Source organism: Pezoporus occidentalis, unplaced genomic scaffold, assembly GCF_034315485.1.
Source record: "Pezoporus occidentalis ecotype Australia unplaced genomic scaffold, CSIRO_AGI_Poc_V1 ctg314, whole genome shotgun sequence".
Lineage (NCBI taxonomy): Eukaryota > Metazoa > Chordata > Aves > Psittaciformes > Psittacidae > Pezoporus > Pezoporus occidentalis.
This window is the reverse complement of record NW_026915095.1, coordinates 81776-105452: the sequence shown is the minus strand read 5'-3', so window position 1 is coordinate 105452 and position 23677 is coordinate 81776. Positions and strand designations below refer to the sequence as shown.

Genomic DNA, 23677 nt, shown 5'->3' with positions numbered 1-23677 from the left:
CACCGGGGGGCGGGCAGAGCCGGCTCTTGCCCGTTGGAAAGGCAGCTCAAATCCTCTCTTTTTGTCCCAAGGATGCTCTCGCTGGGATGGGAACGGGCTTTGTTGGCTGGAAAGAGGCCGCTCCGCCCCTCTGCGGCAGCGGGCGGGCGGTCCATGCGGCTCTTCCCGGCCGCCGCGATGCTGCCAAAGCGCGGGCAAACGGGAGATGCTGTGTCCTTATACACGGGGTAGGGAGAAAACACCCCCCTGAGCATCTCATTGCTGAAGAGCAGGGTGGAAAAACCCCCTTTAACCTGAAATGTCAAGTCCTTTGTAGAGATTTCATGTGAGAGCTGAGCTCCAAAGCGGGGCTGCTCATAGAGGGGGGTCTGATAGTGCCTTTTTGAAGCATTTGTGGGGGGGTTTGGACTGACATTTCCCTCCGTGGTTGCAGGAGAACCTTCCTTAAAGAGTCAGCTCTTGGGCTGAGGTGTAAAAGCTCACAATAAATACATTTATTTATGGATTTTATATATATATTGAGAAGGGTTGATTCGCCAGGCAGCCACCGCGTTATCCTGCCGCCGCGGGGGTTGTGATGCTGTAGCCACACAAAGGGCTGGTGTTTGCATGTCAAAAAGAGAATAAACCCCCACTTTGGGGGCTTTTCCTTCTCTGTGTGTAAAGAAGGCGGCACAGGGGTGGTCTGCAGCAGTCCTTTTGTGTACAGGAAGCAGCAAGCAGGGACTTGTTCCTTGCCACCCTTGCGTGAGTGGAGCTGGGCTGGAGGAATTGAGGCTAAAGCAGGGCCTGGGTGGGAGAGGAAAGGGCTGAGCTCTTGGTACCAGCCCTACAAATCTCCTGCCGTAATACATCTGAGGAGGAGCATCGTGTTTAGTTAACACCTGCTTAATGCTGGGAGCAGAGAAACAGCTCCACCACTTCCAAGCACTTGGAGCAGCTGTTTTCCTCAAATAATTTCTTTTATATATGCTGGATTAAAACAATAAAACCATTAAAGTCCTCACATTCCCCCTGAGAGTAAACATGTAGACAATAAAGAGCTGTGTGTGTGTAGAGGGGATGGGGTGGGAGAGTTCTGCAGCGTTGCAAAACAAGCTGTCAATTCATCTCAGCACTAAAGGCTGCAAATGAAACCGGTCCATCAAGGGAAGTTCTTGCAGAAGGCTGAGCACGGCAGGGCAGAGATTTGGGGGGATGCTGAACTAGTCTGGGTTGTTGGTAGATGGGAAATGCATCTTGCGTAGCAGTTAGGCAGAAAGGGGGGCTTCATGTGGGGGTCAGTTGAATAGCTGACAGCAATTCAAAGCATCACTTCTGTTTATCTGCTTAAAGCCCCTTAGTGTGGCTTCAGACAGGGAGATGAGAGCTTCAGCTGCACTAAAACTCAGTTATAAGAATAGATATTGCAAGGACTGGATTTAAAGCCATCTAAGCTTTAAAGAGCAGAGCATGCCTCTGCTGCCTTGCTTGTGTGTGTCTTGCTGGCTCGTTGCTATAGTTGCTTTATGCTTCCACCTTCCCCACTGCTTCTGCTACCCCAGACATCTGCAGGGCCAATGCTGAGGATACAGCGTGAGCTCCTCATGGCACAGCATCACTTTGACGTCTTCACTCTGGCTTCTGCCCTTAGAAGAAGCTGCTAATTCACCTCCTCGCGGGGGTCTTAATGCAGGCTTTTGTTCCTGAGGCCAGGGGAGGTGTTTCCTGCACACGTTTTTGGTATTAAACCCACTTTGTGCTTGCTGGGGTAGCTGGGCTCCTTTTTAAGAGGCTTACGTGCTGCTTGCTATAAACCTCCAGCCGTCTGTGAGCTTTAGAAGAGAATTTCAATGCCTTTTGCTTTGCCTGCACGTGAAATTTTATGCCTTTGAGTGTGGAATGGGGGGCAGCAAAACAGGAAGGGCCCAAAAGATGCGAATCCAGTGGTTTTTGGTGACCTCAGCTGTGTATTTCCACATCGCTGAATCATCAGCCCGTTGGCACCGCAGCGGGGAGGGGGATCTCTGCCTGCGAGTCTGTAGATCAAACACGGTGGGGAAAAGCTGATGGCAAAGCTGCTTGCGTTACATTGCTTCTATCTCCTCTTCATTTTGCTTGCACTTTAAGGGTTTATCCACTTTATTAAGGGCTGCAGGTGGAAAGGGGTGTTAAAAGGGTATGTACAGGAGGCAGTTAGAAGTGAGTGAGAGCCTTGAGCTGGTGTGAATCGCAGCTGGGAGCTCACTCCAGGCACAGAAAGGCTTTTGCTGGGGATTTGATTGGGTCTGGAGAGCTGGGAGTGGGTTCATGGGCTCCTGGATGTAATCCTGCGGTGTAGATGGCCCTGTTTGTGAGCTCTGTCATCACAGGGGTTGTGAGATGTGTGGAAGTGAATGGGAGAAGAGCAGGACTTCACTGTGAGGATGGCAGGACCCTGGGATGGATTCAATAGGGAAGCTGTGCCTGCCCCATCCATCCCTGGTGGTGTTGAAGGCCAGGTTGGACAGGGCTTGGAGCAAGCTGCTCTAGTGTGTGGTGTCCCTGCCCGTGGCAGAGGGCTGGAACTGGAGAAGCTTTAAGGTCCCTTCCAAACCATTCCATGATTCTGTATATCTAATCTATATCTCGCCTCTGTGTTCATATAATGATGAACTAGATAAGCTTTAAGGTCTCTTCCCAGGCAAACGGGCCTGTGATTCTGTGATTCCCCATGAGCCTGACGTGACTTGCTGGGGCAAACCTGGCACCGTTTGAAAGTCGAGGCTGTTGCCTAATGATTGCAGCTGATGTGGGGTGGGAAAAACAGGCTCCAGAGCCTGAGTGCGGGAGATGCTCCTGCTGGAGGCTGGAGGCAGGCAAAGAGCTTGGAGTTAGAGCCCTCTGCAACAGAAAGCCATAAATCCTGAGCGAGAAGAGGGTCACTGAGAACCTCATCAGGGTGGGAGCAGCAGCGCCGCGTTAATATGCCCATAAATCTACCTGTTACGATAAACCAGGTGGCTCTTCCAAGAGGCAAAAAGTGTCAAGCGTCAGGAATTGAAGGTTTTTCTTTTTTTTTTTGCTGCCTATCTGCTTTTAAAAGCTTAATTATGGTGCTGAGCTGACACCTGACAACTTATCATGGGCCGTATAAAAGACAGGGCTGGGGTTTGTGTCTGTATCTGGGAAGCAGGGGCAGAAAAAAAGAGGGAAGGAGCTCTGTGCATTGGCCAAAAGCACCATGTGGGGAGGCACAAAGGAAGGATGCACGGCCCTGGGGAGATCGTTGTGGGAAGCTTTAAGGGCTGCTTAGAATCAAGAAGGTGAAGGGAGGCAGAGAATGGGAATTGTGCCTTAGGATAAGCTGTGGAGCTCAGTGAATAAGGGTGGATGGGAAGGGATGCGAGGGCAGGAATGGCTTTGGCCTGCTGGGAGTCACTGCAGGGGTTTGGTGGATTCCTCAGTTTCTCATTTCGCATCTTGTGCTGGGATAGGTGTGGAGACAGGAGCTGGCCAAAGCCATCCCCACTGAGCGCTTGTACCTCTCACTGCAGACAGAGCAACCTGCTCTAGGGGAAGGTGTCCCTGCCCGTGGCAGGGTTTGGAACTGGATGAACTTTAAGGTCCCTTCATCCCAAACCATTCCATGATTCTATGGCTAAGTCAGTTATGTGGGTCTACACTTCCTCAGAGCATGTTCTTTCCCACTAAGAAATGCCACCCTTAAAGGGGGGAAAACCCCCAAAGCACTTGAATTCTATCTTCATTTGACATGCTGCTCTCACCAGACATGCTGTTGGAGAGATGCAAGCTCAGGCCCGCAAAACCCACCCCTGTTTTCAGGTGCTGGAGCCTCACACACCATGAATGGGTGGGCACATACCCAATATCACGAATGAATTGAAGGAAATCAACCTTCCAGTGCCTTAAAAACCTGAATGGGGACCGTGGCATCCTTCTCCTAATTGTAGTGGTGTTCAGAGGTCAAGGCTGAGTCACGGAGGCTCTTCCAAGCTTCAGCACAATGAGAGCTTCCAAGCAGTGGCACAATGAGAGCTATTTCCCATTGGAGCTAACTTTTCCTCTAGGATCAGCTTTCTCCTAGCCCTGAAACAATAGTGCAGCAGCGAGAGGATCCTGTTAGCCTGGTGCAGGCATCTTCTGAGTGGACAACCCCCAAACCTCTCAGATGAGACCAAATTTAACCTCCCTTCTCCTTAACCCTTGAGAATTAGCTTTGGGAACGACCGTAAGGGGCTTGGATTGGAGTTGAGGCTGTTTGGAGCAGAATCCACTGCTGGAATCCTGCTTTCCCAGCGCTGCTTTCTCTTCCTGGGGTAAGGATGGAAAGGGAGACGTCACCATCCCATGCATGGGCGCAGCAGCTCCCTGCAGCTCTGCCGTGCTGCTTGAGGGCCCAACCACACACCCTTGCTCCCACAGAGCTGCGTTGGGTACCTAAGATCCAAGCGAGATCCAGATCCTGCTTTAGGCTCAGTCCTGCTGGCTCCAGTCCCTCCTCTGCCCTGTACCTCCATTTCCAAGCTCACTGATAGCACTGGGGCAGCATCCCCAGGCTGCTTCCATGACTTGGCAGGGAGCAGGGGAGCGGGAATAGCCCGTACCATGGAGCTGCCAAAGCCTCTCCTCGCCCGTGCGGCACTGACAGGCTTGGCCACCATCCAGAGGCGGTTTAAGATCCCGGTGCAGCCTCCCCCAGCACAAACCCACAGCCCTGCAGGCAAATCCATCCACTCCAGGTTGGGGTTGAATGAGTTTTACACGTTACGTTCTTGTTTCTCAGGGTATGCGGGGAAGGAGGCTCCTGTTCTGCTGCTCTTTGCACTCTGAATCCCCTCGCACGCAGCCGCGTGCGGGGCCGAGGCTGTTTGCAGAGAAGGAGGGTTTTTGCTCCCACATTCTTCATTCAGGAGCTGTGGAGTGTTGGAGGCAGGAAGAGTGACTCATTTGGTAAACAGCAGAGCCACACAGGGGGAGGCAGGAGCCCAGATTGGGTTTCTGTGGTAGATCTGAAGCCTTTGGGGGGAATTCTTTGTTTGGTTTCCCCTCTTTTTCCCCCTTCCTTCTCTACCACCACCCCAGGGGCTCAGGATCCTTGCTCTGCATCACCCTTGTGAATGACCCAGCTGCATAATTCACCCTTTTCCTCCCTCAATGCCACACAACTTCCTAGCCCAGCTCAGCCCCAGCTGAGCAGTAGGGCAGGGCAGGAATTTCCCTTAGCCCCAGCTCCCGTGCCTCTGCCCGCTTTCCTTAGGCTCTATCTCCCAGCTCCTGTGATGGGAAGAGACGCTGGGCTCCTAATGAATCACTGAGCTCCCACACTTGAAATACTCTCAGGGCAACGCAGCTGTAATTGCCTTTGTTAATATATATTCTTTATTTTCCTGCAGTGCTTCTCACATGGGTCCTGGTACTTGCGTGTGCAGTCGGCTCCCTCTTCCCTAACGCCCTCATGAAGGATTGTGCCTTTCCCCCCCCCCCTTTTATTTGCTCTGTCTGGTAGGTAGGGGAAGAATTGATGGCTTGCCCAAGGTCACACTGCAAACCTGCGCTGCTGCTGCTGGGATTCGAGCTGGGGATGTAATAATGATTCACATCCACATTGGAGCGATCTGGGGGTTCCCATGGGGCCAGCGCGAATCCATCGGCACAAGCTGTGGAGTCGCTGACGTTGTGCAGCTCCACCTCCTCACTCACTTCCCTTAATTACTGCTGTGCCTCTCCTCTTAACTTATGTGGCAGCAGTAATTAATACATGGGTTTTAATAACCTTCACTTGCCTCCAAACAAGCCTAAAAACCGCTCCACCGTGTGGAAGGAAGTAATTGTGACGGCTCTAAGCGAGCGCTGCCGGCGCGGTGTGACCTCGGGCAGCTCCTTGCATCCATGCTCTGTGTCTGGCTGCAGAGACTTGCTGCTGCTGCCACGATGGAGCTGCCCACCGAGAGCTCAGGAGGAGCACACTTGGCTCCTCGAGGTGTCCATCCCCCTCGAGCATCGCTCGAGCACTGCAGGAGGATAGTGGTGCCTTGGCAAACCCTGCTTGCTCTCCCATTGAGATTTAGGAGTTTGATCTTCCCAGCTCAGGTTTGAATCCTAGGGTTTGGGCTGTGATTCCTGAGGGAGCGGTGCCTCTGAGGCACTGAGGGCTCTTTGTCTGTGGGATCAGGTGTACTTAGGGCAAAATCAGGGGCTGCTTTCTCCCTGGGTGCTTCATGAACCACCTCAGCCATCTGCTGTTTGCCTACATATGCCCCTTGAAAGAGGAGAGAAGGTTGGTTCATGGTCCTTTGGTGCACTGCAGAGGAATTCCTCAGTAGCTGGAGATGGCTTTGATGGGAAAAGCGCTCGGTGTCCAACCCAGGTTAAATCCCACTGGGATAAATGTCTTCCTGGCCAAGCAGGTTGGCTGCTGGCTGCCCCAGAAGGATGGTGCTTGGTTTTGCCTGCACTCAGACGTGCCGATGCTCAGCTCGGGCTGAAGGAGAAACGGTGTCTACCAGATAGGACTTTATTAAAATCACCGTAAAGAGAAGAAGTAAAGTTGAGCTTAGAGTTTATTAAAGACTTTGCCCCGTGTGTCCTTGGCTTCCCTCCTCACTGCTATATGGTGTGCTGTAGGCCAGATGGTTGCTGCCTTCCCCCCTGCTGAAACACCTGCATTTCAGTGGAGGGGCATGTGTATGAGAAGCCCTCTGGGATATGGGGAGCTATAGAAATGTAAATTAAATTATTTACCTACTCGGAGTTAAATGCTCTGCCCTTCTGGCCAAGGAGGAATGGGGATGGGATGGGCTCCAGAACCTGCTTAACTCTGTTTAAATTGCAGGGAAGTTTTGGGGGGCACCCTCTGCATCTCAGCACTCATTGCCAGTGATTTGGTAGGAGCCGAATGCTCAGCCCATAAAATATCCTCTCCCTGTGCTTGTTGCTGCCTTATAAAAAATACAGCTTGTCTGTCACCTCCCAGGCACTGAGCTCAGGGAAACTGGAGTGTCCTGTGTCATGCTTTGGCGTCTTAACCCTGCTGCTGCTCTCCCCTCGGCTCACTGGAGAGGATGGGAGAAGCCCGACGTGGAGCCGCCTGCATTAAGAGGGCAGATGATGTGACACAGAGAAGATGCTGCTGTGCAGCACCAATCTGTGATAACCAAACACCCAGCCCCTCAGAAAAACAGCATCCAAAGGCAGATGGTTCTCTGTAAGGAGAAAAAAAAAAAGCCAAATTCTTGTGGTTTGCACAATGTGCATCCCAAAAGTAGCGTTTGTTAAAGCGCTTTTTGGCTCTTTGAACGTGGCTTTGCAATGCCAGCACCTCGTTCTGCCTGTAAACAGGCTGAAGTTTCTGCTGCCTTTATGCCCTTTTAAATCAAGGAAAGGAAGGTGAATTTGTCATAGGATGTAAGCAGGTTTGTAAAGAAAAAGGCACAGCCACATCGGTCCCTGGTGTTGCCTGAGCCAAAAATGACATCTCAAGGTTTAATCTTGATGCAGTTTGGGTGTGTGTGTGGGGGAATTGCACAAATGTGCTGCTTGCACCTAGAGCTGCCTGCAGCCCCTCTGATAGTCACAGGACCTGAGTGAGTAGAAATCAGCTTTTCCTGCTGCCTGTGGGAAGGGCACCAGGTGCTGGAAGCCCAAACACTTTGCAGAGCAGCATCCTGCCGCAGTGCAAGAAGCGGCCCCGCTGCGGCAGCGCCGGAGCCAAGTGCTGCTGCGGGCGCTGAGCCGGTGGCCGCGGCTCCTGCACAATTCCCTCTCATCCCTCTTTCTGCTTTTCTTCCACCCCCGCCCCAAGCACAGGCTGGAGTGAAACGACCTTGACTCCGGGGCGTTCTCAATGTAAAGCCTGCGCTGAGCTCGCAGCCCACCAGCAGCCTCTCCCCCTCCTGCAAAGGGCTTTTGTGCTCGAGGAGCGGCAGAGCTCCCTTTTGAATGCTCTACGTGCCATAAATGATGTGGGGTTTTTTATTCTGGAGCTGATCGCTCGTAAACCTTCACTCTTCCTCTCATTTATCCTGTTCAGGCTCGCGGAGGTGTCGGCTCGTCCCTCCTCTAGCAGAAGGATGCTGCCACTGAAACCAGCTTTCCAGAAGCGCTCAGTAACCGGAGCTGCCGCGGCCACCTTCGAGCTGCACCGACTCGGTGCCTCGGCTGCTTCCAGAGACTCAGTGGGAGCAACTGGGCTCTGAGCTCTTCTGAAACCTGGCCTGGCGAGCCCTGCCATAGGGGGAACGCTCCAAGAGGAAACAGGTCCAAAATCTGTGTGTGTCATCTCTTGTAAGTGTAAAAATACGACACTTGAGCTGTGCCCTGGGTGCATTCTTTCAAACCAACAAGTCTTTGCGGCGTTCCCTCCTCGTCGTCTCCTTTCCCGTGGAAACGGGCCCATTTGGGGATTCACGTGGTAGATAATTGTAATGGTCCCCCCGGCCTTTAAAATCTATGAATCACTCCAGTATCTGGGCACTTTATGCACATTAGTGAATTAATCCTTACAGCCTCTCTGCAAGGGAGGGAATTATCGTTGTCATTGCTCAGATGGGAAATGGGTGAGATGGAGCCCCGATCTGCGCAAGAACTGGGGGGTCACATCACTCACCAGCAGTAACAGCTATAACCTTTGGGCACCCAGCCCTTCGGGGCACCCGTGACCCCGCATTAGTTACCTCGGCCGTTGTGCTGAGCGAACGGGGAATATCTCTCCAGCCTGCCAAGCGGCTGGAAATCCATCTGAGCCCTGTCAGCGGCGAGATGGATGGCTGGGGCGTAGGCAGCAGGTCTGCCGCAGCCGGGAAGAGCCGCGGGGACGTGCTGCTCGGATGCTGGGTGGGCTGGGATGAGTGCAGGAGGTCCAGCATCTCCCCATGGCCTTGGCCTTGCTCTCCCATGTCTTTCCCACCAGGAGGTTCCCCAAAGTGAAGGAGGTGGTTACCCCTCGCCCATGGAGGTGACAGGAGAGCAAGGCAAAGCCCTGCAGTCCTGCATCCAACTCTGGGGCATCAACACAAGAGGGATGTGGAGCTGTTGGAGTGAGGCCACAAAGATGCTGTGAGGGCTGGAGCAGCTCTGCTCTGGAACCAGGCTGGTTCAGCCTGGAGAAGAGAAGGCTCCTGAAGGGGAGACCTTAGAGCAGCTCCGGGGCCTAAAGGGGCTACAGGAAACATGGAGAGGCGCTTTGGACAGGGGCCTGTAGGGACAGGCCAAGGAGAATGGCTTTAACCTGCCAGAGGGGAAACTGAGATGAGCTCTTAGGCACAAGCTCTTCCCTGTGAGGGTGCACAACACACAGGGTGCCCAGAGAAGCTTTGGCTGCCCCATCCCTGGCAGTGTTCAAGGCCAGATTGGACACAGGGCCTTGGAGCACCCTGCTCCAGTGGAAGGGGTCCCTGGCTGTGGCAGGGGCTGGAACTGGATGAGCTTTAAGATCCCTTCCTCCCAAACCATTCCATGACTCTCTGACCCCCCCATCCCCTCATCCCCGGCTGATCACGTCACAATCATTGCTTTAGGGCATCACCACAACCGGATGGACTTTGGAAGTCAAACCTGTTGTGGCTCCTTTTAAAATGGGTGACTTTGAGCTCGGCTCATCCACACTGGAGCTCTTGGGGCGCTCACTCCCCTCTCGCGCCGCAGTTGCAGGCACGTGCCCTTTCCTTTCGTTTCCCCCTGTTTTCCAGGTGTTTCAACCATGTCAGGCAGCTCCGTGGTGTCCGTGCCCAGAGTTAACACCCACCGTGCTGGGTTTAAGGTTGGAGCAGCGTCTGTGTTAACGACAGCTGATTAATTCAGCTGTGCAATGAGCCTGATGGAGATGGATTTGGCTCCTCGCCCCTTTCAGTTCTGCTCCGTACCCCAGCTTGTGCTTTCAGTGCGGTAAAGTCTTCTCTTTACAACCAGGCAGCCGTGGAACAGCGTGTGCTGTTGTAGCCTACACCCGGTCTCTATTAAAACCGCCTCTTGGCTGCATGGCTGGCCCAGGGTGTTTATGTGCTCTGCAAATGACTGTCAAGGTTAAAAAATAGCTGTGCTGGAGCTGCCGAAAGAGGCAGCGAGCGCCGGGGCTCGGCGTGGCCGTGGGCTTGGATGCGGTGGCTTCGACCCTCCTCCTGCAGCAGAGCCGGTTGGAAGCTGTGCAAAAAGCAAGGCAAAACCCCTCGCAAGCCCTGGTTCCTCCCGTTGTGCTTATTAAAGGCATGGAAAAAATCTCAGCCTGCCGAAACGCGTCGGCCTCCTGCGTTTCTTCTCTGGCTCTTGCTCTAACGGCGGTGGTGCGTTGGTCCAGCTGGAAGGGTTGTGTCCTATTAAATAAAGCTTTTGAAGGGAGCACGTTTATTGATGGGGCTGTCACAGCCTGTTTGAGTGAGGAATGTGGAGTGGCCAGCTTTAGGCTGCCTCGAGTCTCTTTTCTCCCAAAAGCTGTTACAGTCTCTGGGGTAAATAAACCCAACCCTGTGCTTCCCAAAACCCCCACATGCCATCCGAAGGGAGAGAAAAGCAGGACTCGGGGCGGTGGGTGGTGTTGAAACTCAGGTTTTACTCAGCCCTGGGTGTGAAGCCCTTTGATTTTTCGTTATCCCAAAGAGTTCATAGTCTACCTCTTCCTTTTAATTCCGACACCCGCAGAATAGCGGGCTGAAATAACACTGCTGGATGGCAGCTGCTGATGGAAGGAGATTAAATATTAAAGCCAATGCTGTGGCTTTAACTCATTCCATTTCCCCCCCCCCCTTCTCCCTCCTCTTCCCCCCTTTCTCCCCCCGCTTTCGTTCTCTGTGTAAAATGACATGATTTAGAACTGAAGTGCCAGACTCAGCCTCTAGGTTTCGGCGTTTGGAAATGTATGTGGAAAGATATATTGTGTCTGTGAGCATTTCTGTGCAGGGAAAAAGAGAGCTCCCCAGCCTGCAAGACCACATAAAGATGTTAAATAGAGCTGTAACACGCACCGAAAGCAGGGAAAGTGCCCTAGAAAAAATAAAAAGGGGGGGGGGGAGGGAAGGATAAAGAAAAAAAGGCAGCAGTGGAGCAAAATGAAACATTAAAATAAATTCAGGTATAGCAAAGCTGGGCTGAACCGTGCCCATGGTGGAGCCGGGGAGGGAAATGAGACCCCGTTCTCTGCCTCTTCCTTGTGCCACTTCCCGCATTGACCTAAGAATCTTGGGTCTAAACCAGAAGTGGGGATTTTCTTCCTTTTCCTTGTTCCCCTGGCTCAGGGTGCTCCGTATTCCGGGAGCAGCAGCCTCCTGCCTGCTCTGTATTCATCTGGAACCAGCTGCTCCTTGCTCCTCACCAAAACCCTGATTTATCTTTCTCTGCTTACCGTAACCCACCTATTCTCTTGTCATCGCAAGGGCGAGCGGGGATGGCAGCCGAGCCCCTTAAAAACCTGAGGTGCTTTCGGGGCTAGAAACATGACCAAGTGTCAGTGCCCCCCCTTTTCCCTCCCTGTGTCCCCCCCTTCTCCTTTTCCCCAAGAGCAATGCAAAACAATGCTGCAGATTTGGTCTTTTCCCATTGGGAAAAGGACGGCGGCGCTTCGCTCGCTTCTCCTTTGTTTGGGGATGCTTTGGAATGGCCGGGATTTGTAGCGCTGGTTGGAATGGAGGCTGTGTTTGGAGCAGAGCTGAGGGGTTTGGGGAGCTGCAGGGAATAAAGAAACCCAGGGCATGTGTGTCTTTAACAAAGCCATTAATAAATCGTAGTTAAGGTTTAGATGCGGACCGGGTCTGGGAGCAGCAGTGGGAAAGCTGCAGCGTGCCCACCTGGAATTACACAGCCAAAACCTCTTCTTCCTGCAACACCATTAGGACCCACGAGCTCTGAATTTGTGTTAACTTGAGCCCCGGTGACGAGTCATCACCAAAAGCACCTTCTCCTATAGCATGTTTGAAGGACGCTTTGATAACACCCTTATTGCACCGAAGGGGAAGATGGATGGGACGTGTGCGGATGCGCCCGTTGTCTCGGCATTGCTGTTCCTTCCCTCCACTAACATCCCTGCTATGTCACACAGCTCCCAGGAAGGCACCGTGGCAGCTTCCAAGCCTGGAAAACAGGGATTTGCTTAATAAAGGCAAATAAATCTGAGTTGTAAATAAGCATCAGCGAGAGCGAGCGCACCCGGGGCGTGATGCTCGAGCTGATTCACCGACACAGGTGGCTTTGGGTTGGGGTTGTTTGTTGGATGCTTTAAAGAGACTCACGCAATCAGGAGGCTTGGAAGGGAACTTAAAGATCATCTGAAAGACAAAAGGAAGGGGGAAAAGGGCAGGAATGTTTCACTGCAGCAGCAGCAGCTCTTTCTAGAAACGAGCCCGATGCCGCGCGGCTCCGGGATGCATAAAAATCCTGCGGTACGGCCCGAGCTGTGCCCTCAGCTCCCGCTTTGTCGCAGTCTATTAGGAGAGGCGCAATCCATCCTCGGGTCTTTATGATGATTTGCTTTAACCCCATCCCTGCCTCACCCCTTCCCCTGCCCTTTCCTTGATCCCGATGCTTGGGGCTGGTGCAGCCGTTCAAAGCAGCCCCGCAACGGATGATGCTGCCCTTTTGTCTGGGTATCAGCCCCGCGCACTCGGCTCCCCGACCTAACGCTGTCACGGGTGGGTTTTTATCCTGCAATTCAGGTGGAATTTCAGATGGAGTCTTTATGCTGCATCCCCCCTCTCCATGTTCCACAGTGGCCGTGCTTCGGCTGCGCCATCGGCAAGCTGCACGGCGGGCATCTCGCTCCATCCTGCTCCATAAAGCCACAGCCTGGATGAGTGGGCAGGTGCCAGCTTTGCCACATACCATCCCAAAATCATTCCCTAACAGCCCCTAATTCATCCCTCCATTGGGCAGCAATAAAGGGGAGCCTCTCACCGAGTGAGCGGGGCGGGTTTACATCTCCGACATCGGTTGCAATGCTTAGCAAAATGTATTATCATCATCATTACTATTAGTATTAACAACAGTATTTGTCCCTCATCACCCAGAAGCCCCATGGAATGGCATTTTCCTTCCACACCCCACTTCCCACCCAACATGTCCCTCTCTGGTTTGGCTTTAACACTTGGCAGTGACTGCGTTACCGTTGCTCTCCGGGCGACTTTCCCTTCCTCCCCCTTCCCCATCCTCCTGCAGGATGTACCCGTTAAAGCCCCCCTGCATTTCTTCACCCCTCTCTCAATGGTTTCATTGCAGAGGTTTACAAACGAAGACCACCTGGCTGTTCATAAACACAAGCATGAGATGACATTGAAATTCGGCCCCGCTCGGACCGACTCAGTCATCATCGCAGGTATGCGGCGCTCCGAGCCAGGCCAGCGCGGGAAATGGGGCACATTAATACAGCATGACTGCAAGATTAATACCAGGGACCAGATGCACTGCAAAACGGCTCTACCTCCCATAAAACCCTCTTGTGATCTGCATTTAATCAGGAGGAAAGGAAAGCCAGAGGCTTCCAAGTTGCTATTTTTTTCCCTTTTTTATGGCAGTATCAGGTTTTGTGGGGTTTGGGCTCTTTTTTTTTTTCCCCTCCTCCTCCTCCTCCTCTTTTTTTTTTTTCTAGCTCTCACCCTTTTTTATTAAGACTGGAAGATTTATGGCCAAAAGGGCTTTCACGTTCCTGCGTGTGCTTTGAGGACGAGGAGCACAAGCTGACAAACTCAGCTTCCTCTCCTCAGCCCAGGTGTCAATTTTGGTGAGCTTTTAGGCTAGCAGTTAATAAATTAAAGCACCATTGAGCGCACCAGTTTGTGCCTTTGCAGAGCCCAAATGAGGAGCTCCTGCAGCACGGGGTCAATGCAGTTTGGGAGAACAAAAGCACACCCCCCCCCATATATTGCTGTCTGGCAGCAGATCATTGCTGGTTACAGATACCCGCCTGCCTTGTCAGGCCCTGTTCAGTCAGGCTGCTTAGAAGGTTTGTGTTACCCCTGGCTGGAAAGGCTGTTGCTGAGAACAAGAAGAGAGGAGGAAATGCTTTGTGAAGCCTTCAGAGTTCAGAAGGGGAAATGGAGCTGAAGAGCCTGGCATCCTTTCCCTATCTCCAGCCCCACTTTGGTGTTGGAGCAGGAAACAGCAATTCAGTTGGTTCCGTAAAGCCTTCAACTTAATTGTAGCTGCAGGTAGGATCGTAGGAGAGCTGCTGCAGGCTTTGCTAGAAGGGCACAAAGCTTCCCCTTGGAGAGGCAGAGCAGGCTCCCGGAGGGAGATTTGGTTACAAGTGGGATCAGGCTCTTGGGAATGGATGGTGAAGAATTTGGGGCAGGGGCTGAAAGAACTCTCACATTCCTAAAGATGCTTTTAGCTTCAGTTCCCCCCCTTTCTAAACAGGGTTCACAGCTATTGCTTGCTCAATGCAGGGTGTAGCTTGGGCAGGTGGTGATGGGGGAGCAGGAACAGGGGATGGTCCCATCTCCAGCCAAAATCCCACCTGCTCCAACAGGGAGACAGCATTAAAATGATAGAATGGGTTGGGTTGGAAAGGACCTTAAAGCTTATCTGGTTCCAACGGCCTGCCAGGTACAGGGACACCTTCCACTAGAGCAGCTTGCTCAAAACCCTCCTCTTTGCAGCCCTCAGAGCTGTAGATTAAACCACAGAGTGATTCTATGATTCTCCCAGAGCTGTAGATTCCTCCTGTGCCCAAGCTCCAGCAGGTAAAACCATGGGTGGGATGCAGGGATTCAGTTTTAGCACAAGGAACACGGTCCAGCCCCTCTCCCAGCCCCTCTTGAGCCGATGCTCAGTGGGTTGCTCAGGGCTAAACCACGAAGAACATAATAAACCCCCCCAACTTCTTTAGCTGTGGGCAGTGCAGGACCAGCCTATTTAACGCTGCCTTTCCCTGGCTGAGATCTTGACGCAGCCTGAGCAGCCTGGGGGTTGCGGGGGCTATAAAGCACGCTGGCTTTGAGCAGCGAGATCCAGGCTGTTATTGCCCTACATTCCTAATGTCCTTTCTGGTTGGCTTTTATTAAGCCACCATTTTGTCTCTGGCTTTTCTTGTTCTCTCCCTCCCTGTTGCTTTGTGCCGAGCCCAGGGCAGCCGCCTGTGCATGGATGTGCAGGAGGATTCAACGTGTGGCTCTCGCCCTGCTGAGCCTAAAGCGAGTCCTGAGGAATTGTCCTCTCTCTGCTGGTTAGAGCTGGTAGAGATTTGGGCTCTGGGCTGGTGTGTACGGCTTGGAAGGACATTGCTGAACAGGGAATGGTCCAGAAAGAGCCCGGAGAGCTGTTAAAGCCCTGGAAAAACCACCTCCTGCCGAGATCTTGAGCTGACAAAGTTTCTTGGTTTAGTGACGAGAGATGTGGGGGGGAAGCAAAGTGTGCTCGGAGGAGACCTTTGCTTTATCGACAAAGGCAAGAGGTAGGGTTTGAACAGGCTGGGGATAACGTGTAGTCCTGTGACAGCGAGGGGAAGGAATCACCGGAGTGGCTTCCCGAAGGCTCCCCACCCCTGGCTGGAAATGGAAGGCGATGTTTCCCATAGCCCCTTCAGCTCACGCATCGCTCCCGCGGCTCGCCCGGGGAGCATCCGTGCCAAGCAGCTGATGTTTTATGCAGGAGGTCAGGCTAAACGATGCCAGGGATCCCCTTTGTGCTTCCGAATCCATGTGCTTCTGCTGCCAGATGGATTCTGTCGGTGCCGTGTGCTCGTGCTGGGTTCCCACTGGTACCTGGACTCCTGACCTAACGTCATGCGTGCAGCACGAGGCTCACCGGGAGCGGGGCCATTGCTTCCTGCTTTATAGCCTGGGTGATGGCCAGAGAGATCATGACTCAACGTGTTAATCTGGTGGAAAACGGGCCCCAGAGGGATGGCTTTGGACAGGGTGGTAACGATCAGCACTCCCACGGAGCCGCCTGTCCGAGGATGGGATTAATGCGTGGAGACAGCACGGGGAGGGAAGCGGCTCTTCCCGGCTCTATTCCATACACTGGAGCTGCTCCAGTCAGCTGTTTCCCTTCTCATCACTCTCTATTTGTAAGATCTGCTGTTTCAGGGAGATGAAACCTCACTGATTTCCTTCCTCGCAGCAGCAATTCAGCTGAGGACAGGCGAAAGCCCGGGATGGGAGGGACAACACACGAGCCACAGGCTGGGAATTCTGCAGCAATCACTGCCTGCGATGGTTATTTAGTACCAGAGAGACACAATCAATAAGGAATGAGTTCCCCCTTTCTGAATCGTCACTTAAGACACACACCTTAGCAGAAGAGCACCCAGGCTTCCACAACACCCCATATTCTGGGGGTCCCCAGAGGGGATTAGGGTGGTTCAGGATGTGTTTTCTCCCCTCTCTCTGACTGATGCTTGGTGTTACAACCCCAAACAGATCAGACTCCGACCCCGACTCGGTTCTTGAAGAACTGTGAAGAAGTGGGACTCTTCAATGAACTGGCCAGCTCCTTTGAGCACGAGTTCAAGAAAGCTGCAGAGGATGATGAGAAAAAGGCAAGAGGCAAAGGCCACTGTTGTGATAAAACAGAGCTTGGTGCATGTTGTGAGGGCTGGAGGGGGGACAGTGCTGCTCTGGTGAAAGGCATCAGAGGGTGTTGGAGTGTTGGAGGTGTAACAGAGGCTGTTGGAGGGTAACTTAGGGTCGTCTAGGATTTAATATGGAACTTCATTATTTGAACTCAGGTGACTTTGGCTGGTTATCCTGCGATCCGAGGCCTGGTGTGAGGGGATTTCGATGGTTTATTACCCCTTTGGTCTTTCACGTCAACATCACCCCCCCCAGAAAGCCAAGACAGTGCCCAGCATACCTTGCACCTTGAGAAGGAGGTGCAGGAAAAGAGCCAAGACTCTGCTAAGCAGCAAAAATTCACTCTGAGCTTCCTTTGGGATGGAGATGCTGAAGGCTGATGCCTTTAAGGTGCAGTCGGCAGGGATCAGCTCAGCTGTGCGCCTTTAGCATGTGAAGGGATGCAAACAGAGCAGGGGCTCCATGGAGGAGAGAGGCTGCTCCTAACAAAGAGCTCCTTCCTACGCAAGGTGGTATCGATTCAGGCTGCCCCTGCCAACCTGGGGAGCGCGGGGAGGGGGGTGAAGGACAAGGGGATCTCATCGGATAGCAGCTCATTAAGGCCATTTCCCCCTCCCTTTCGCAGGAGCTGAGGAGCAGCAGATGCGTGGTGGGCTCTTAGGCTGGCACATACATTTACTAAATTGATCTATGGGCGTCCATACGCTCGCAGTCAGCGGCGCTGCTCGGAAATAAACTGCAGGAGCAGAAGCCGCGTAAATCTTCCCTCCGATGGGCAACGGAGGAATTCAGAATTAAACCTGAAAACTGTCTTTCAGCCTCGCTCCTAATAACAGGGCTCTTTAAAGCAGAAATTGATCTCTCTCATTGGTATGCTGCAAGGGCCTCCGCGGCGCGGCGCGGCTCTGACTTCCCTGCCTTTTGTTCTCGGCTCCGTGCAGGGGAGAAGGTGGCTTTTTGCTTGTGGTTTCCCATCGAAACGGTTGAGCAGCCCACAGTCTAGCCAGCTGGTTTCAAAGTCAGACCACCCATCTCCTAAGCCCTGCTACCCAAGAGCTGCAGCTGAGACCCTTGAGCTGTTCGCTGTTCCCTGGCTTTCGCTTCAGGATGCCTGCAGTCGAAATATCTCTGCCTTGCAGCCAGGCAGAGGGGGGTGTTGTGAAGCTTGGGGTGGTTTCAGGCATTAGGGAAGGCATTTTCCCTCCTAGAAAACCTCTGCAGAGGCGAGGTCCCCCAGCCCAGATGGCTTGTCACTCAGCAAACCTGGCCAGAGCTGCCTGCTGCATTTCTGAGATGCTTTCAACCGTTTGGCCGCATGGAGCCCTTGTTGCTGCTGCTGTTTGTGTTTTGTCCTCCCGTTCCAAGGGTGGTCTCGACACCAGCATGTTAATTAAAAACATAGACACAGCAGGAGCTTCCCTGGAGGCACTTTAAGTGGTTTGAAACTTTCCTGCATGTTAATCCCTTCTCCTTTGTGATTCCCAGTGCTTAAAGAGGGCAGGTAAATGGTTACTGCACCTACCGCAAGCAAAGCCCCTGCATAAATCAGTGCACCCCACTCCGAGCATCAGGCACATCCACAGATGCCTGGATTTACCCTCTTTGCTGCAGTTTTCCCTCCCTGGAGAGGACTTAAAATGCAGCAAAGGAGGAGGTTTAGGTTGGATGCTCGGACGAGCTGTCAGCGGTCGGGGCGAGTGAAGGAAAGCGCTGGGATTGATTGTGGAGGGAGGGAGACCAGGTTGGACAAACAGCTGTCAGGAATGATTTAGGAAGAGTTTCTCCTGGCCCGGATGGAAGGAGGGACCGACCTGGTGATTTGTGAGGTCTGTTGGAACCCAATTAAATGCAGCATCCTGCAGGGTCTCGCTCCGGTGCGTGCTCCTCCGGTGCTCCATCTTCTCCCTGGTCTTCTCTTCCTCCAACTCTGAGGATGGGAGAGGTGGCCGTTCCCTTTAGTTATCCCCCCACCTTATTGTCACTTATTGCCCTTTTCCTGTCCCCAGCAAGTCATGAACTGGTTAAAATGGGGCACGTGGCACTGCTGGAACTTGGGGTGGGGTGGGGTGGCAAGTTGCCAGGTTCAGGCATATGGTTGGGTTTTATTTTAATGGGGCGCTCATAGATATTTAATAACTTGCATGGCTCTTTGTTTGCTTTTGATAATCGGGTCATAAAATAATTCAGGCTGATTTATACAATGCTTTACAGCTCTGCTGTGAATGAAAGTGCCTTCTGGAACTCGCAGGCATTTGGCTTTGTTACCTGTTCTCCTGAGCAGAGCCCTTTGAGGAGGGGAAAAGAGCACCCAAAATCGAAACTATGGAAAGAATTGTGTGTGAGTTACTGAGGAAGCATGGAATGGTGCCATCCAGGGCAGAGACTGTCTTCTCCAGGCCTCTGTCTCTGTTTGGATGGGGCCGGCGCGGCCGCCTCGGGCTCCCAGATGCTCTTCAGTCCAGATAAATAATAATCCTTTGGCAGAGCCGTAGCAATTCCTCTGGGAGCAGCCCAGTGCTTCCCAAACAATGTGAGCTAATTGGCCTTTCAGTCTGTGGCTGCTTTCCTTGTAGAGTGCTGGAGCCCTGGACATGTCTCTGCCCTCCACCCCAGACATCAAGATAAAGGAGGAGGAGCCGGTAGAGGTGGACTCATCCCCACCAGACAGCCCTGCCTCTAACCCACAGTCGCCACAGAACAAGGAGAAGGTAGGTCTCCTCCACCAGTGCCCCATGGAGATGTTGGCCTCTCCTCTGGATGAGAAGAAGCCTTTTCTCCACGTGGGTGTCAGGGCTGGATTTGGGCTTGTGAGGTGCCACTTGTCTTAGAAAGAAAGAGTAAAGTTTGTTTGCTGAAATACACATTTGCTGCCCTGAAGTCTCCGTGGGGATTTGGCTACTGCAGAAGGTCTTGTGTTCACCCTGGGAGTGCTTTGCTGGCAGGGCAAAAGTGACATACAACTAATGCATCTTCTATGAGGCCAAGACCAACTCCCTGTGTCCTGGAGGGCTGGTGATTCAGAGCAGATTAGTCATGGAATCATGGAATGGATTGGGTTGGAAGGGACCTTAAAGCTCATCCAGTTCCAGCCCCCTGCATAGGCACAGACCCCTTCCACTAGAGCACCTTGCTCCAAGCCCCTGTGTCCAACCTGGCCTTGAGCACTGCCAGGGATGGGGCAGCCACAGCTTCTCTGGGCACCCTGTGCCAGCGCCTCAGCACCCTCACAGGGAAGAGCTTCTGCCTAAGAGCTCATCTCAGTCTCCCCTCTGGCAGGTTGAAGCCATTCCCCTTGGCCTGTCCCTACAGGCCCTTGTCCAAAGCCCCTCTCCGTGTTTCCTGCAGCCCCTTTAGGCACTGGAGCTGCTCTAAGGTGTCACATTATCCATGTGACATCCTCCCTCTGAATAACTTCCCACCCTAGAGATGCTAGCTGGGGCTGGAGCAGTAATTCAAGGAGGGGGATTATTTGCCAGAGGCTGCTGCAGACAGCAGGATCTGAACTGCCATGTCCCACTCCCTGCTCTACCATCAAATCCCTGTGGCTTTGGGTAAGTTGCTCCCCTCGTGCCTCAGTTTCTGTAGCACTAAACTGCTCTTAAGCCATCAGAAGGAAGAGAAAACCAGGTCATTACTACACTGATAACTCACAGCATGTCCACTGCCTGTTGTTCCTCTTCAGGAGATCACCTCCAAGCCTGTCATCATTTCTACACCTACTCCAACCATCGTGCGACCCGGCTCGCTGCCCCTCCACTTGGCTTACGACCCGCTCCACCCTACGCTGCCTTCCCCAACCTCTGTCATCACCCAGGCTCCCCCTTCCAACAGACAGCTCGGGTGAGTGCAGGGGAGCTTCCTCCTGTCCCGTCAGGCTGCCTGGGCAGTAATTAGGTGCCTCAATCAGTTCCTTGATGATCAGAACAACCGAGGGGCTGTGGTGCCCGCTGCGGCTGCTTGGGCATAAGGGCCTCGCTGCAGCACTTGTCTGCAGAAGCAGAATGGGGTGGGAGTGCAGGAAGCAGGAACTAATTGTCTCCGTGTAACGAAACGAGGCAAAACCCACCCCGGGGAGGAATTAGAGCCAGTCCCCCACCATGCTGACATGCCACTTGTTGTCTATGGTGAGAGCAGGGCTTGGCTGGGGACTCCCAGGTTGCTTTTGGAGACTGCCACGGCAGCGGGAGCAGCAAGAGGAAATTGTCTGCCTCTTGTAATGGCTTTGGGACTTTCTCAGGCAGCTGTTGCCTCTGAAGTGTAACCTCTCCTGCAACCTGCTGGCCTCCTCCGTGGTCAGCTCCTGCCTCGGGAGCTGTTTGTTTCGGCACATCTAATGACCTGCTCCTTGTTGCTCCTTTAACAATCTGGAGCCAAGGCTCCAGAGCAGTCGCTGCAGCAGTTACGAGCCCTGTCCCACTGGTGGGTAGCTCCAGCCCTGCACATAAAAGGAAGGAGCCTAAAGGATGCAGGAAACACATTACAGGGAGCCCTCAGGAGACATATATTTAGCTCCGCTTCTATTTGGTGTCAGGATGCATCTTTTTTGCTGTGGTCCTGGCCTCTCTCTAATTACCCTTGTTTGAGGCTGGCTCCTTACATTAACCAGCCCATTTGTTCTGGCTGTCAGTTCATATTTGTATGTATGGTTTTTTTGCTCTGACCCCCTGGCACCATCAATCCCGATTTCCTGATGGAAAGTTTTAAATCCTGTCCTGAGGCATTAAGGGGTTAAGTGATTGTCCGGAGGTTTTCCAAAGGGCATTCTGTAACCCAGCCCAGGCACCGACTCCTGAGGCTGTTTGGAGTCCCCTTGTGCTTCGAGGCATGCAGAAAGCAGAACTGGAGTAAGCTGGACTTGAATATGATTTTATATTCCCCTTGTAGCCCACGGCGGGGGGGGGTCGATCCCTCCTCAGGGATGGGGTTGCAGCTTTGAGTGTCCCTGCGTTGGGGCTGGTGCAGACGTGGCAGGGCTGTCAGCGTGACAGAGATGGAGGGGAGGCTGTGACCTCCCTGTAACTCGCCTTGTTAGGCTGGGATTTTCAAAAGCAGCCTGGAGGATTTGGGATGCCCAATAGAAATGAATGAGAGGCGAGCGTTCGCGTTCCCAAGGCAGCCTTAAAAATTCCAGCCTGAGTTATTGGCACCATGAACTCCCCCCTCCTCTGACCCACAGCTCCTGCTGCTCCCCACCCTGCCGTTACTCCATGCCAGCACAGCTTCCTCAGAGGAGTCAGCCCAACCTCCTCCATCCCCTTTTCATCCTTCCCCCAAAGTCCTGCTGCTCCCAGCAGCTCTGCTCTGCTCTTCCTGGCTCATCTCTGCCTCCATTCGGTTCCCTGCTGCGCTGCTAGGAACGGAGGAGGAGCAGGACATCAGCCCTTGCTGGCAGAGGGATGGTTTCCTTCCTCTCCCTGTCGTCTGGAGCACATCAGCTCCAGCTTTTCCTCTGTTCTCCTAGAAAGGCTGAGTTGGGAGGCTCAGAGCAGGAGCACAGGGAGGTTTTTGATGCTCTGAAGTGCAGGCAGGGAGTGCGTGCTGTTGCCACAGGCAGGAACATTGCATTTCACTGCAGAACAATCTGCAAGGGAAGAATTCTAAGGAATTGTAATCTGTCACAGTTAGGCTCCAGTGGGATCTTCTCCTCCCTCAGGGAGTGGGGCTGTTCCTGTCTCCCAGAGCAGACACAGATCAGCTCTCTCCATCCCACTCTGGGTTTGGGAGGTTTTCACTGGAATCAGATTCAGAAGCGGTTTTTAATGGAAACTAAATCAAAGAATCATGGAATGGGTTGGGTTGGAAGGGACCTTAAAGCTTTCCCAACCCCTGCCACTTGCAGAGACACCTTCCACTGGAGCAGCTTGCTCCAACCTGGCCTTGAACACTGCCAGGGATGGGGCAGCCACAGCTTCTCTGGGCACCCTGTGCCAGCGCCTCAGCACCCTCACAGGGAAGAGCTTGTGCCTAAGAGCTCATCTCAGTCTCCCCTCTGGCAGGTTGAAGCCATTCCCCTTGGCCTGTCCCTACAGGCCCTTGTCCCAAGCCCCTCTCCGTGTTTCCTGCAGCCCCTTTAGGCACTGGAGCTGCTCTAAGGTCTCCCCTTCAGGAGCCTTCTCTTCTTCAGGCTGAACCAGCCCAGCTCTCTCAGCCCCAGGAGATGAATCCCTTGCAAGCCCTCTCCTGGGTGCTCAGCAAACGTGGCTCACAGGACCAGAAGTTCCTGGTAGGCAGGAGCAGCCCAGATCCCGTCTGCTTGGTGCAAGGCTCAGCCCATGAGGACACTTCTCATCTCTCCAAGGAGGAGCTGCAGCAGCTCTTGGCTCTGCTTTTCTGTCTGTTCAGGTGGACACTGTGCCTCAGCCAGCATATTTTACCCAGCCTATGTACACCCAGGGGCACATCATATCTCAGGGCCACCCACATCATTGCCAGCCCCTAGTGAGGAGCAGCAGCTGGGATCACCCCAGGGAAGGGAAATGGGAAAAAGAGCCCAAATCTGCTAACCAGAATGAACTTGTGCTTGTGCCCTTGAGCTCGGGGGGCTGCCGGGACAGCATAAACTTGAAGCCATCCGTGTGAACTCCAACTGTTGTTTCTGCAGGTCTCCCACAGGATCCCTGCCCCTTGTCGTGCAGCTTGCAAATGGACAGACCATGCCCGTGCTCCCAGGCCCTCCCGTGCAGATGCCTTCTGTTATATCGGTGAGAGAAGCTTCCAGCACAGCCCTGCATGGCAGAGGAGGGGACAGCGTTTTGCTCCTGCCAAATAGATGCAGACGCTTCCCATTTTGTCAGCGTTAAAATATATCTCCCCCTCTGTGCAAGATAAGGCTTGGAAGAGGAGGAGGAGGGGGGCAGCTCTGGCAAGGCAGCAATAGCACGTCCATCACACTAGAGGGCAATAAGTCTGGAATAAAACAAAGCTTTGCCCGGACAGATGGCTCATGCCATTGATCCAGAGCTGGGAACTGCAGGATCCCTGATTAGCTGCTTCCATTTGGAACAGTGTACCTCAATTGAAAGCATTGGAGCTTGCAGAGAACATGTTGGTTTTGCAGGCTAGGAAAGCCACCCTAGCTTTGCCAATGGGCTAAAGAGCTGTTGGAATATCAGCCGTGAGGGGTGTGCTTTTCCATACGGAGACTTTTCCATGCTGCAGAGCTCAGGAGCAGATTTGCCTGGTGGGTGGGTGCCTTGTCCCTC

The 23677-nt window shown here is 53.2% G+C and overlaps 1 protein-coding gene across 4 annotated transcripts in view; it reads left to right on the top strand.

Annotated features, from left to right (window-relative positions):
• Positions 1 to 23677, top strand: part of ATF7 (activating transcription factor 7) — a 62285-nt gene that overhangs the window by 28818 nt on the left and 9790 nt on the right. For 2 of the 4 annotated variants that reach the window (XM_062628363.1, XM_062628364.1), the window contains 6 exons: positions 8012 to 8265; positions 13180 to 13276; positions 16323 to 16441; positions 19049 to 19183; positions 20158 to 20315; positions 23077 to 23176. In XM_062628363.1, the coding sequence (XP_062484347.1) occupies positions 13228 to 13276; positions 16323 to 16441; positions 19049 to 19183; positions 20158 to 20315; positions 23077 to 23176 (561 nt within the window). In that variant the 5' untranslated portion in view covers positions 8012 to 8265; positions 13180 to 13227. The remainder of the gene's footprint in view (positions 1 to 8011; positions 8266 to 13179; positions 13277 to 16322; positions 16442 to 19048; positions 19184 to 20157; positions 20316 to 23076; positions 23177 to 23677) is intronic. The other 2 variants (XM_062628361.1, XM_062628362.1) reach the window with 1 other exon arrangement.